The sequence below is a fragment of the Saccopteryx leptura genome, chromosome 7, assembly GCF_036850995.1.
Source record: "Saccopteryx leptura isolate mSacLep1 chromosome 7, mSacLep1_pri_phased_curated, whole genome shotgun sequence".
Lineage (NCBI taxonomy): Eukaryota > Metazoa > Chordata > Mammalia > Chiroptera > Emballonuridae > Saccopteryx > Saccopteryx leptura.
In genome coordinates this window covers 96,783,742-96,799,231 of record NC_089509.1, presented here as the reverse complement: position 1 = coordinate 96,799,231, position 15,490 = coordinate 96,783,742, and the positions used below count along the sequence as shown (strand labels likewise).

The following is a 15,490-nucleotide window of genomic DNA, read 5'->3' as shown; positions in this document are numbered from 1 at the left end:
TCAAAAAAATGAAAAAAAAAAATACGTCTGTTGATGTTTAGAATTGCAAAACAACATTAACTAGTAATTTAATTACTATATAAATTAAGAGCTATAAAAAGTGATGCTTATTTTATTATTTTACTTTTCACTGTCCGTGAAGTTTTTTATAAATAAATGTAACTTCAGGTTAATTCATTTTAAAAACTTTATAAATTTCAATTTGTTTGTTCCCTGTATTGAAAAACAATATATTTATTTTTGATACACAATCAAAAAAAATATAATTAAGGCAAGACTCACATTTAGGAAATAAATATAGAAAATACTTTTTATAAAACTTTCACTTTTTATTTTTCTATAGATGCCAATTAAATGGATGGCTCTGGAGTGCATACACTATAGGAAATTCACCCACCAAAGTGACGTTTGGAGCTATGGTAAATAAATCTTCCCTGTGAATTAAAGCATTTAAGACAAATATATATACATATATATATATGTGATATATATATGTATATATATATAAAGTTCATGTAAATATCTTAAGCCAGATTATGTTATTGTATTGTAAATGCCTATTTTTTTATTTTTTTAAATTTATTGGAGTGACATTGATTAATAAAACTCTGCGGTTTTAGGTGCCCAAGTCTACAATACATCATCTGTATACTGCATTGTGTGTTCACCCCCAAGTCAAGTCTCCCTCCATTACCATCTATTCCCCCTCTACCTATATGACACCTATTTAAATGTACCTTTATAATATGTAAATATATATTTTATATATATAAATTTATACATATACTATATAAATCTATCTATATAATATGTATAACTATATAAAAACCTATTATAAGCCTTGCTTTCTAAAAGAATTAACTCTTACATTAAGAAAAAAAACAAACCTCTAATAATATTGTTACCTGACTTTTTGTTATTTCTTGGTTCTCTAAAATGTAATGTATTAAAATCTGGTTGAGTTGGTTGAGTTGCCAACTATAACCTTTGATTCTGTAGCAAATTTTTTGAGCATCTTGAAAGAAAAAAAAAAATGCCAGTTTTAGTTTAGGTACAGTTTCATAGAATCTCATGGCTTTAACTTTAAACAATTCTTTGAAGACATTCTCTAAATACAATGACTGTTTTTAAAAAAAGAATTTTTTAATGCGAATTTCTGTTCTACAGTTTAAAAAAATAGAGCATATTATTATAACAAAGAACAATTACTAAAAGCATTTAGATGAAATAAATGTGAGGGGAGAGATGAGAGAGAAGATTGCTAATTGCAACCTTGATTTTCATTAACCAAATACTTTTGGACATATTAAAAAAGTTGTATTATAGCACAAAATATAATGAACTGGGAAAGAGTGACTTTTAAATTTAGAAAATTTATTAAATTACATTTAACTGAATTGTTGAGATAGCTATGTAGCATCTGTCTGACTTTTTACAACTTATGTCCATCCAGGTATTAGTAAAAATGAATCAACACCTTTCCAAATATAAACCCAGCATATAAAACTAGCATTTCTTAGAAATTAAAAGCACATTGCCTATTTAAATAAAAAAAGGTGATAATGGGACTTAAAACATAGTAGAATTTGCTCAATTGTAAGTTCAGTTTTTATCTTTTCTTTTTATTTCTCAGAAAAGAATTAATCCATTCAATCACTAAAGAACTTATACCTCTTTGTAGAAAAAAATTAGATATTTCTATAAAATGGGGCCTTCCCCTCCCATGTATGCCATAGGAGGTATTAAAATTTTTACACAGTCCTCATTGATTCTGCTCAGCTAAGGAGTAGAAAGTGTTGTGTCTTTGAGATTTCGACAAGTACAAGGTACTTGTAAATTTCTTCTTTAAAATGTAAGAATTAAATAAAAAATAAATTTATAAAATATATAGGATAAACTTGTATACCATGTGATATACATAAATGTGTAGATAAGCATTTATATATTATATATCATAAATTTATCTATTACACGATATGGATGAATTTATATTTTATATTTTATGTAATAGATTTATATAGTATCTTTTTTTCTACTTGTGTTTCCTTGAATTCAAGTGGCAATCTGAAAAAATGTAAAAAATAAATAAAATAACGTGGCAATCTGTTGCAGACAAATTTTGAGTGACCTCTAAAATAACAAGATTATGTTTTCTCTTGAGGGTAGTAATGGCTTATTTCAGCGGTGTGTTAACCTAGACTTATAGAAACAAAAATAGGGCTTTGCTTAAAATAAAGATGAACCTTTTACTAAAAATTCATATGCCTGGTACATGACTTCCCACCATGACATGCTAAATTAGGGATTAATGATTAAATTATTCTGTGAAGTTATTTTCTATAGAAGAGGTTTTTTTTACTTTTTCACATAAGTGTATGAGCTTTAAAAAGACTTCAGTTTGAATAAATAATTTATTATAGATGGTGGTGAAAAAGAAAACAAAGCCCTAGTTAATAGATTTTACATGGATACAGGCATCGATGAAATGTCACTTGAGAATACTAGTGTGCCCAGATAGCTATTTTTGAATTTAAAGTCTTTATTCCTAAGAAAACTATACCTTTTTAATTATATAAGTATTAGATTACAATAAAAAAGAGATCTATAATGTATGTATTATCGGTCAAATTAAAATCAGCATTATTATCAAAGCTGGCTATCTGCATGCTAATATTCCAGATGTTTGCTTTTACCGAGAAAATCAATGTTCTAGTGATTCAAGAAAGAGATCTCATTATCTAGGGAAAAATCGAGTATTGATTTTTTTCAATTTTGTGACCCCTCTTTACATGTATGATACCTTACATATGGATCATTCCTCACTCAGCTTCTCAGAAGCTAAAGAAATGATTCTGGTTTTGATTTTGTTTTTCATTTGTTTTCTTTGTGTTAGTTAAAAAGAGAGCCACAATTATTTACCATAAAAAAGATAATTATTCAGGAACCCCATCTTCACCTTTAGGCCTTTTAATAGCAAAGATGTTAATCTTGAATTTAGTCAATATTAGATTTATCCTGCAATCATACTTACTTGATACCAAGTATACATGTATACAGTATATAGTAAGTAAATTGATTTATAGGCTCTAATGTGGTGTGGTAAAACTTAACTTGGGTCAGCGAACAATAACATTACTTAAACGTTATAAATGGGGAACTGACCTTTTATTCTGACACTCACTCTGAAATATCTCTGCTACTCTTTAAAAATTTCAAGACTATAATATAGGAATTGAATTTCCCACAGAGAGTTTGTCATTGGGCATTTCAAAATGGATATAGGAATCAGAAGAGCCTTACTTTAAACTATTTTTGATTGGCTTTTAGGGAGCATTCTTTTGGCACTGGTATAGTGATGAATTATTCAAAGTATATTGTTAATATGTTTACATAAGAATTTGGTCTCCAATTTAGGAGTCACTATATGGGAACTGATGACCTTTGGAGGAAAACCCTATGATGGAATTCCAACCCGAGAAATTCCTGATTTACTGGAGAAAGGAGAACGTTTGCCCCAGCCTCCTATCTGCACTATTGACGTTTACATGGTCATGGTCAAATGTAAGATGGAAAATAATTTTGTCATCATCCTCATTATTCTTAGTAAAGCAGTAGCACAGATTAATCAACCTGCATAGTGTTTCTGTATATTGAAAATTATAAAATCTCAAAAACAATTATAGAAGGAGCATATAAGCACCTGTGTTTGTTGTGATTATTGTTAAAATGAAGCAATATCAGGCTTCTGTGCTATGAATTAAAATCATATGACTCTTACTCTTACTTATTTCACTTTGAGTTTTATCATTTCCATGACAGTCAGCTTTTCTTTCATAAAAAGATATAATTAGTCACAATAATATTAGTAGTGTTATAGGAGAATACCAGACTAAATAAATGATCTAAACATAAAGAAAGCTTGAAACTGATCTCTAAAAAAATTCATTAAATGGAAATAAGTTTTTAGTCAACAGGAAATTAGCAGAGCAGAACAGGAAGTGGGAAGACCTGAATTTACATTGAACTAAAAAGATTAAAGATGTTTATTTACTTTTTTCAATTTGATCATTTGTTTACATCTAATTTTCTTACTTTCCTTTCTCCTTTCTATGCCCCAGACACATGCTTTGGAAGCCTAGGCTCTTAATTTAAATAGAATTAGAAAAGTCTCTGGAGTTTCTGATTTAATTTAAGTGAGATTAACATTCAGCAATCTTTCCTGTGTAATCTTGAGTTTTTCCCTTTTGATTTACACGGAGTTACCAAAGAAACAAACTGGTGAAGGTGAATAAGCATCTTATTAATAAGAGACTTTGGGCCCAAGTCTACCCAGATTTATATTCATGACATGTGTGATACATTCTGACAGTGAGGAAAGAAATAAAAAATGTGCTTTCCAGTTCAGGTCAGCATGCCCTTTCCACTAAGCCTAGTTCTATTTACTCAATATTTAGTTAGAAAGAAACTGATTCCTTGCTGTGAAGTTAGCCTTTTTTTTGGTTCCAATAACTTCAGAAACACCTATCTTCCTATTAGCATCTTGGCATCAGAAGCATTTGGAAATTTTTTTTCAATAAATGCAAGCAGAATACATAGCATTTCACCTTCATTAGGAGAGAAGAAATTCAGGTGTAATTAATGATACATAAGATGTCCCCCATAGGTTTACCAGAATAAGAATAAAAATTGAACTCCTAGAAAAAGGAGATGTGAGTTTTATAGTTTTGTTGGATCAAGTAGTGATCGGTGGTCATCTGTGGAAGAATGTATAACATGAACACATTATATAATTTGATCCTGTAACTGGCAAAGAGGAATATTAAGATACTTCATTTAGATATCCTGATGAGATGATAAAAAAAATTAGGAAATCATTTTTCCTAAAAGGGAATTTTATCGTGCTTTTAGGAGTTTTAATACCTAAGAAAAGTGTCATTTGGAAAGAGAGCTTGGTGCTTTTATTCTTGCCATCTCATCAGCTAACCGGAGCCTAGGGAGATGAGACCCACTTTCTCTCGACTCCTCACTAAATAATAATAAAAACTGCTGAGAGAATTTTTATTCTGAAAAGGCTAGTTACCAAAATAAGCTAATGACTTATTGCTAAACAAACATTACAAATAAATTTGCATTAAAATTGTATTTTTCCCAACCAGTAAAAAAAGCACCATGAGAAAGTTGCTTTCTATTCTTTTTTTCCCCTTTGTGCCATTACACTGCATTGTAAACAAAGCTTTTACTCCAGTCACTCCTGATACAAAATAATCAATTATATTCTAATCACTTCTTTTACAACCATCAAAGAAAAATTTTAAAAGATACTTTTTTCTATATTTAAGTATGAAAGATCTGAAATTCTATAAGTTAATATAGTTAGGCTAGGTTATAGTTATAGGAAGAAAACTTAATTTTAAGTTAATTCAAAATAATAAAATGTTTCTGTTATTCTACAGTATATTACATTTAGTTCTGAATGACAGCAAACTGATACATAGCTCCCTCGCCTGTTGGATTGTTTCTTTCATTAGTTGTCTTTGATTTTCAGATCAATATTATTAAAACAACATTTTTAGTTTATAGTTTTATAAATGTACATTGCATGTTTCTCTAATTATGTATATAGTGACTGACTGCCTGTGAATTTTTTAGGTTGGATGATTGATGCTGACAGTAGACCTAAATTTAAGGAACTGGCTGCTGAATTTTCGAGGATGGCTCGAGACCCTCAAAGATACTTAGTTATTCAGGTTAGTACATTTGACTTTAATTAAAAAAAAAAATCCCAATTGCAAACTCCCTACAAAATATGAATAATATCTGGACTTTGGAACTGTGGAAATCATCACTTAGAAATAGATTAGGCAGAATATCATGTTAAATGATTTAGGGAAAAGAGCCTTTTGACTTATGTCAGAACTCTTTGAAGCACCTTCTCATAGTATTCAAGTGTCCCTGCCATTGAACAGCCAGGTAATTATGATTATCCATATATATGAAAAGCCTTTGTCCTCAGACTAGCCTTCTAACACTGCTTTCTATTAACATTATGTGTAAGTCATGTTCATTATTGTAATCTTCCCTTTTCAGAACAAAAAGATGGGATTTTTATTTTAATCTTGTCCGTGATTGAAGACAATGAATTAAAAGTTTTAATATATTCATATTTCATTTCATAGAAAAATATTTTTAAATCTTTTGTTTTGTTTTGGGACATATGCAGTATCTAAGCATAACTCAGATTCAAATGAATTACATATAAATTAATAAATATGCATATAAATTAAACAACAGGCCTAAAGAAGATTTTATGTTTAACACTAGAAAAAATTGGATCAGATAATTTAAAAATGATAATATATTTCTCTATGATGATTTTTGCCTAAACCATAAAAAATAGACCTTGGCTTACGCTGAACAAAATGAAGTAGTGTTTATCTTCATGCCTAAAGTCTGACATAAAGGTAAAATCTAGATATTACAAGATAATGATTTCTAACTATCATTATCTCCAATAACTCTTAATAACAAACTGGTTACCAAAAAAATTACATAACATTGGAATTACATATATGAAATAAGTGAGGTAAGAAAGAGTATAACAAGTGTTTGGATGTCTCTCCCACTCCTGTTTAAGTATGTGCCCCTTGTTCTGTGACTTTAAATGCTATCACTTCAACAATGTTATGCTATAGGACAAATCATAGAATCTATCTAGATCAGGGGTCCCCAAACTTTTTACACAGGGGGCCAGTTCACTGTCCCTCAGACTGTTGGAGGGCCGGACTATAAAAAAAACTATGAACAAATCCCGATGCACACTGCACATATCTTATTTTAAAGTAAAAAAAACCAAAACGGGAACAAATACAATATTTAAAATAAAGAACAAGTAAATTTAAATCAACAAACTGACCAGTATTTCAATGGGAACTATGGGCCTGCTTTTGGCTAATGAGATGGTCAATGTCCGGTTCCATATTTGTCACTACTAGCCGTAACAAGTGATATGACGTGTTTCTGGAGCCATGACGAGTGCATCCCGCGTCACCGGAAGTAGTACTGTATGTGAGCGATGCCGCGCTTTGCGGAGCCACCACATACAGTACTCCAGGAGCACAGGATGCTCCTCTCACTGACCACCAATGAAAGAGGTGTCCCTTCTGGAAGTGTGGTGGGGCCGGATAAATGGCCTCAGGGGGCCGCATGTGGCCCACGGGCCATAGTTTGGGGACCCCTGATCTATATCCTGATAACTCTACACCATCAAACAAACCCACCCCCAAAACAAAAATTGATAAATCAATTGCCCTTTGTTATTTACTCTTAAAGTCATATCCCAAACACCATGTTGGCAATGAAGCCTACCATTATTCTCAGAAATGAAATAGATTCTGCCTCCCTCAAAAGCTAACATCTGCTTTATGTATCTCTAATAGCATTTATCATTTTCTTCTTGTATTAAATTTATCTTGCCATGCCATATCTGCGCATCTTACAAGCTTCTTTATGGCTGGTAGTTGTGATAAAGAATTATTTTTTAAATGAGTGCATGAGTTTTTAAACATGTGTTTTGATATCACATAAATTTACTGCAAACGTCACATATTTAAGATAAATGGAAGAATCAATTTTTCTTTCTGATGGGCAATCCTTCAGGGTGATGATCGTATGAAGCTCCCCAGTCCAAACGATAGCAAGTTCTTTCAGAATCTCTTGGATGAAGAGGATTTAGAAGATATGATGGATGCTGAGGAATACCTGGTCCCCCAGGCTTTCAACATCCCACCTCCCATCTATACTTCCAGAGCAAGAATTGACTCAAACAGGGTAAGAAGCAATTATATACCAAGTACCTTATTATGACTGAGAAATGAAACGTGTAAATACATTTAAAGGCTAAAATTAACAAACAATTATCTTGCTCATGTCAGTGTGATTGCTAGCTTGACAACATGCTATATACAATACCAACAAATAATATGCCAAATTTGACATATATAGTTAATTTTGGAAGAAAAGCATGGGTAATATAGTATGCACTCTGAATTATCTTTATGATTTCAAAAAGGAAAAATGTTTTATCTTAAGTTAGTTAAAGCAAATCTTTAAAAAAAATTAAAGCTAATTCAAATGAGTAAAATGGCATGTTTATAAAATAAATGAAAATTCTTATCAAGATAAGTTTCTACTTCTCTTTCTTAATAAGCTGATATGACTTACTAGTTATGAGGTAATACCAATAGAATTCTCTTCCACTCACTTAAGAGACATTAAATATTTTGTCAAGTTGAAGCAGAAACAGAAAATTGTGCAATCTTCTGAGCTAAGTTAATTATATTAGGAGGACTGCTGAATCTTTTGAAGATGTAGATTTAAGTTTTGAAGGAAGATTCTGAAAAGAATTTACATTCCATTTATCATACTATGCTCTCTATGAATACCATTCTTTCTCTGAAAACTCTCAATCTATGTATTCATTTATTTGTTTATTTAAAAATTCATTCACAATTTTTTAAGCATATATTGAGTATCTCTGCATGTGAAGCATTATTACACATTAGATTTAAAGTATATTGATATACCTCCTGCCTTCAAGAGTACCCAGGTAAATGAATGAGTCATACAGCTGGAGACAGAGTATAGTATAAGTATTATTATCAAGAACTGGACATTGTGGAGCATGAAGAAGCAGAAAAATAATGCCTGTAATCACTTTTTTTCATTGATAAGGCATAAGCACGATGCTTAATTTTTTGCTGAAAGCCATTCTTTTCTTCTAGTCTCCTCCTCCACTAAGTACGTTACAGCTTGCAGAACAAGCAGTGCCCTATTTGTTCTGATTGTGGGCATGGGAAAATGTTCAGCTTGCTGCTCCTTCTCTAAAATGCAATTATTTACTTTATCTAGTGTTTCCTGTGTGTCAACACCAATATATTGTCTCCTAGTCTTTGCAACAATCCCATGAGATTCCCTTATTATTATTATTCCCATCTTAAAATGAGGAAACTCGTCTCAGAGTTAAATGATTTAACTAGTGTCGCACAGTTACCCAGTGACAGAGCAGGATTCTGATGTGTGCAGTCTGTTTCTACTACATACATCATTGCTTCAGAGTTATTAGATTGTGTTCTTTTCATGATACCATTGTTTTCCTCGGCGCCCTCCTCAACGTGTTGCTTGGGAAATTTTACCAGTGATGTGCTTGTAAAATACATGCCCAACCTGCCCCATTTCTTTTGTCCACTCACTTACAAGGTCTGGTATAGAAAGAGGCAGAGAGGGAGACCTCAATTAATCATTCATTTTTTTATGAAAAATATGTTTTACATCCCAGTGGGAAGGTGATAAAGCCAAGATATTTTAAAAATAAATTAACTGATAGACATTGGCCATCAGTCTTTTATTTATGGGAAGGTGCCATCTTTAAGCCTATGAAGAAGGCTCCTTTCTTTCCTTCTGTACATTTAGCAGAATGGCTGAATTATAGTTCTGATATTTATAATTTTATGTGAGAAATTGATAACTTTTTATTAAAACAGGCAAATTTCAAGGAAACTGTTTTCCTTCCTTAACATAAATGCTACAAAGTTAAAAAACCTTAAATCTTTCTCTTCTCATAAGAATTCTCAAATTCCAACCCTGTTTATTTTAATTCATGATCAAGTAAATTAAATGATTAATGCAAGAAAATGTTAATAAAGATTTGAGTGAACTAAATGGAATTAGTGAGACAATGTAAAAGCCACATGAAGACATTTTGGCCTTTGGTCATCATTTCTTTTTCCACATTATTATTTAAACAATGTTATCTGTGGAGTGTTTTTTACTTTTTTTGGTCTTAGTAAAAGGAATTGTGCTTAAATATCACTTTTATTTTCAGGCATTAAAAACTTTACAATTCATCTGTCTTATCCTATATTTTTTCATCTGGCTTTATGTAACTTTCATGGTAATTTCTAATATGTGCAAATGCTTCCATTCCCCCATTTTTATAAAGGTGTTTTGTTATGTTATAGTTAGAAAAGAAGTTACCTCAATTTTAGATCTTGTGGACAATTTATGTGGCAAAGGAATATCTTAAAGTAAATTTTAATCAAATGTTTTTTAAGAGTTTATGTTGGACTTTGAAATAATAATAAAAAAATCAGTTTTTAAATGTAGACTGCTCGCTAACCGAAAAGCTTTAGGTAATGTTCTGAATAACTTTATGACTGTTTCCTCGTTTGTAAAATAAACACAACCGTATTTATCTAAGATAATTATTAAGCAATTGACTTATAAAATCACAGAGTATCTGAAGTGCCAGGCAAATATACACTTTCTACTCTCTTTTTAGAATCACCTAAAGATACTTGGTTGAAGAGCAACCAAATAAGGAAAGCAAAGTTTATTGATTCAGTGTGCTATAGAAAGGCAGCACCACCATCACCTGTGTGTAGGCAGAGACTGGAAGGCAGACAGGGGGGGGGGGGGTGAGAAACCATTATAGGGTGATAAAGGAATACTTTGGGTATGTCCTGACTGGAGGCTGTTGTACTGGGGAAGTTATTAAGTGGGTTGATTAGAGACGAGCATCTTCTGATATTAGTGTTGGGTGCATATTTGGCTTTCTCAGATTTGTCCTAAATTTAAAAAAGGAGGGAATTTTGAAAGCTGTTAGTTATTTATTTTTATTTATTTTATTATTGAGAGGTGGAGAGGCAGAAAGACAGACTCCCACATGTGCCCCAGATGGGATCCACCCAGCAAGCCCCCTACCAAGCAATGCTCTGTTCATCTGGGGCCACTACTCAGTTGCTTGGCAACCAAGCTATTCTAGTGCCTGAGGTAAGGCCATGGAGCCATCCTCAGCATCTGAGGCCAACTTTGATCAAACCATTTGAGCCATAGCTGCACAAGGGAAAGAGAAAGAGAGAGAGAGAGAGAGAGAGAGAGAGAGAGGGAGGGAGGGAGGGAGGGAGGGAGGGAGGGAGGGAGAAGGAAGGGAAGGGAAGGGAAGGGAAGGGAAGGGAAGGGAAGGGAAGGGAAGGGAAGGGAAGGGAAGGGAAGGGAAGGGAGAAGGGGAAGGGTGAAGAAGCAGATGGCCACTTCTCTTGTGTGCCCTGACTGGGAATTGAAACAGGGACTTCCACACACCAGGCCAATGCTCTACCACTGAGTCAAACAGCCAGGGAAAGTTATTAGTTATTAAACAAGTCCTGGCCATTTTAGGCCAGTTGTTATGGAAGTTATTGTTTAGCTTCCTGGATTGCTACTGGAGAGAATAATCTAGCTTCTTGGAAGTCGAACATACTGACTAGCTTTCTGGGCTGTGTACAGTACATACAGTTTTCTGGGAAGGTTGCTGTAAGTTGTAAGTTAGTCCTCTATTTTTATATATGATACAGCCATTGTCTGTTTTTATATAGTCAGTCTATCAATAAATTTTAGGTTCAATTGCTGCCTTTTTTTACCTCTTCATATTTAAATACATTTTGCCCAACATTTCCATTAAATGTTCATTAGAGTTTTGAAATTTCTGCATAAGTTTATTTTCTGTTAATGTGGGTATTTTTTTCTTTTCTTTTGAGTTACCTAGATTTGTGTACAGTGAATATAACAGGAATAAGGGATACGTAATAAATTAATGTGGCTAAAGATATTTTAGCTTCAATAATATTAGCAAGTTTATTGTAAAAGCTTCAACACATTTTTATAGAAGATGACAATTTCAGTTGCTACAGGAGTAGTCATTCGTGATGAGTAGTTTTAAAGATTAAGGGCCCCACTTCTTTCAAAGCCTATCAGCTAGCCCCCAATTATTCCAGCTAGCGGAAGACAGAGGAATTGCAGCTGTTGCATATTGATGGAGCAGGAAACCCACAATAGATTTATCATTAAGATTTAAACTTCCTCCACTAATTTTTTTTTTTTTTGTATTTTTCTGAAGCTGGAAACGGGGAGGCAGTCAGACAGACTCCCGCATGCGCCCGACCGGGATCCACCCGGCATGTCCACCAGGGGGTGATGCTCTGCCCATCTGGGGCGTCGCTCTGCCGCAATCAGAGCCATTCTAGCACCTGAGGCAGAGGCCACAGAGCCATCCTCAGCACCCAGGCCAACTTTGCTCCAATGGAGCCTTAGCTGTGGGAGGGGAAGAGAGAGACAGAGAGGAAGGAGAGGGGGAAGGGTGGAGAAGCAGATGGGCGCGTCTCCTGTGTGCCCTGGCGGGGAATCGAACCCAGGACTCCTGCACGTCAGGCTGACACTCTACCACTGAGCCAACCGGCCAGGGCTACTCCACTAATTTTTTATCTGCTAAGAAATAATTATATTATTATGTTTGCACCCCCCCTTGTTGCCCTTTCTCTTCTAAGATGGATATAAAAATGAGTTGGAATATCGCAAAATGTAGTCAGTAGAAGTAAAGGAAGAAGAAAATAAGAGTTTGGTAACTCAAAAATTTTGTTAATTTCTAAATAGTTGAGTCTAGGCTTAATATTTGATTACTCATAAAATATATTTATTTTGTACTACTATCCCATTGTCCTTAGGTAGGATTTCATAATTTTGATAAATATATTTTAGTAATGTCACTGCACACATTTCAATTACCTTTGATATTTTTACTAAATTGTCACTTAAGAAAACAGAAATAAAACTTTGGCCTCCCATATAGCATTTATAATATTGTGCTATATATGTTTCTAACAATGCATAAACTAGCAGAAATTCAAGAAAAATGGCAAGGCAGAAACGATGATGTCATTCTCAATAATGGCATTTGAAAACATGAGAGTTTCATTGGGTTTGTCTTTGCAATTCAATAAATCAAAACCATGACCTTTTATTTTATGAATTAATAAAAATAGTAATAATAATAAAAGCTAAAGCTTACTGAATGTTCACTATAACCCAGGTACTATGCTAAATGCTTTAAATTAACAATTTCACAAAGCCCTTTAGAGTAGGTAGTAGGATTTGATTTTGAGGTTTAAGAAGACTGAGCTGTGAGTAGTTTAGAGAACTTGCAAATGATAAAGTTGAGCTAGAGCACCCAGCTTTCAACAGTCCCACATGGATCCTATATTCTTAAAATAACAAGATCTTATTAAACTTATTGCTGTTTATGTAATGCATACTTTTTTCATAATGGTAATTATATAAGAGAAACTAAGTTAAATGTCAGCAATTTCACATTCTAGAACCAATGCTTTTATACTTCAACCTTGGTCATATCATTTAATCAGACTCAGTTTTGTTTTGTTTTGTTTTTCATTTCAATGATAAAAAGATTGAACTAGGAAACGTATAAGCTTTTTCTAATTTTAAAAACACCTTATCATCAAATGACTTTTCAAAATGAAGATTATATTATATGCATTTATATTATATTTTCTTGTGAAGAATACAGTATTTAATTGGGAAATGACCAAAAGCATTTTGGGTTACCTGTATACACAACTTTTTTTCTTATGTAATCAAATAGAGAAGAAAGAAAAACTTAACAACATAGTTAAGGAAGCATCTTAGAGCTAAATGATGTAGTGGAAGAATTTTGTGATACAAGGTTATTCTGGTTGTAATTTACCAAGGATCAATATCAATCTTAACAACAGCTGCTATTTGATGATAAATGATTGTAGTCTTGGGATATTGGTTTTACATTTCTTCCAGAATATGTCAAGGATTCCTATAAAATATCATTGGTATGATGCTGGAGATTTTATAAATATATCTTATCTATTAAGTCACTTCTTCAGACACTCTATGTCACAAGATACTTTTTTGTCCTTATTTAAGTGGTAATGTTTTAAATTGTCAAAATTATTATGGTCAAAGATTAGATGAGTTAATATATTGAACATCTATCACAAACTAGGCATGGTGTTGGGTATAAGGGTATAGAGTTGCAAGACAATGGTTCCTTCCCTCAAAAAAATTTCTATTCTAGTTGAGGAGATAATATTCTAAGAGCGGTATGCCAGGTGTTATAGAAAAAAGACAAAGGAAACAAAATAAATTTAAGAGACTAGAAAAAATTATTTTAGCTATATTATTATTAGAAGATGAAGATCTAGCTTGAAACAAAGGTTGAGTTTTGGTAAGGCATATCTGAAATTTGTTAGAAAGAAGGCAAATAGGTAAATAGATAAATAAGTAAACCCAAAGCCAAACACAAAAACCCAACTCAAACAAAGGCAAGACAATGCATTTTTAAGTTTACTTTTAAAATCCTAGATTTTTGTTTTCATTTTTATTTTGTATTGGGTGTCTTTGACTCAAAGCCGTAAAACTATGCTAATACTGCATGTTATCTATTTGAAACCTTGTCTTGAAATAGTACTTCTATACTGTTCATGCTTGGGAATACTTTTAAGTTATCTGAAGTAGATAAGCCTTCTTTCAATTATCCTATTTTGGGTCAGTATTATGAAGGGTTGAAACATGGTTTTGAAATCTCTTGCTTTTCATTAAAATCAATTTAAAACAAAATCATTTTTGGCCTTCCTGAAAAACAACAGAAATTCCTAACTTCTATGTCTCCTGCCATGACTCTAATTCTGGCCCTCAGCACTTCACATGAATTACTACAATATCTCTCGGACAGCTACGTTTTTTAAAAATGTGCTCAATTTCAAAATATCACATTTTCATTGTACCAGATAGAGAACTGTACTGGTGAATATTTCAAACCCCTGATTATTTATTAGGCACTACTTCCTTTTATACCTTTTGTCCTCCTCTTTTCTAGTGCACCTATCATTTTCATCAGTGGTATAAACTTGAATGATGTGTGTTTTATTAGTTCTCTCTTTATATGATATATAATCCTATTGTCGCAAACAGTTGAAGGATTTTTGTACATTTATCCTAGGAAATGCCTGGGTCATTCCAGTTGACCAGTCACTTCAATTTATTCTCTACCTCTCTCAAGCTCACATACACAAAATTACCCAGAGCTGCAAGCATTATTCCAACACTGATCTCTTTCAAAATATAGATCATGTTGGTGCTTTCTGTTTTAGACTAAAGGTATGGGTGAGTAGTTTATTTTAACAAAAAACTCTCTGTTGGCCCTGGCTAGTTAGCTCAGTGGTAGAGCATTGGCCCAGCATGTGAAAGTCCTGGGTTCGATCCCCAGTCATGGCACACAGGAGAAGTGCCCATCTGCTTCTCCACCCTTCCCCCTCTCCTTTCTCTCTGTCTCTCTCCTCCCCTCTCACAGTCAAGGCTCCATTGAAGCAAAGTTGACCTGGGTGCTAAGGACAACTCCATGGCCCCCGCCTCAGGTGGTAGAATGGCTCCAGCCTCAGGGGAGCAATGCCCCAGATGCATTATGGACTTGTCTTGCTTTCCTGCACAAGAACATAATGTCAAATTGCATTTATTTATTTTCCCACATTCTTGGAAATTATGGAGTTATCAAAAATAGTCTGATCTACTTTTCCAATCATATGACAGTATCTCTCACCTTCTCAAATGATTATTTTACATATAGAAAATATCA

The 15,490-nt window shown here is 33.0% G+C and overlaps 1 protein-coding gene across 5 annotated transcripts in view; it reads left to right on the top strand.

The window, feature by feature from the left end:
* Window positions 1-15,490, top strand: part of ERBB4 (erb-b2 receptor tyrosine kinase 4) — a 1,119,996-nt gene that overhangs the window by 1,065,284 nt on the left and 39,222 nt on the right. For all 5 annotated transcript variants that reach the window (XM_066346729.1, XM_066346728.1, XM_066346726.1 and 2 more), the window contains exons 22-25: window positions 344-419; window positions 3,415-3,561; window positions 5,650-5,747; window positions 7,657-7,827. In XM_066346729.1, the coding sequence (XP_066202826.1) occupies window positions 344-419; window positions 3,415-3,561; window positions 5,650-5,747; window positions 7,657-7,827 (492 nt within the window). The remainder of the gene's footprint in view (window positions 1-343; window positions 420-3,414; window positions 3,562-5,649; window positions 5,748-7,656; window positions 7,828-15,490) is intronic.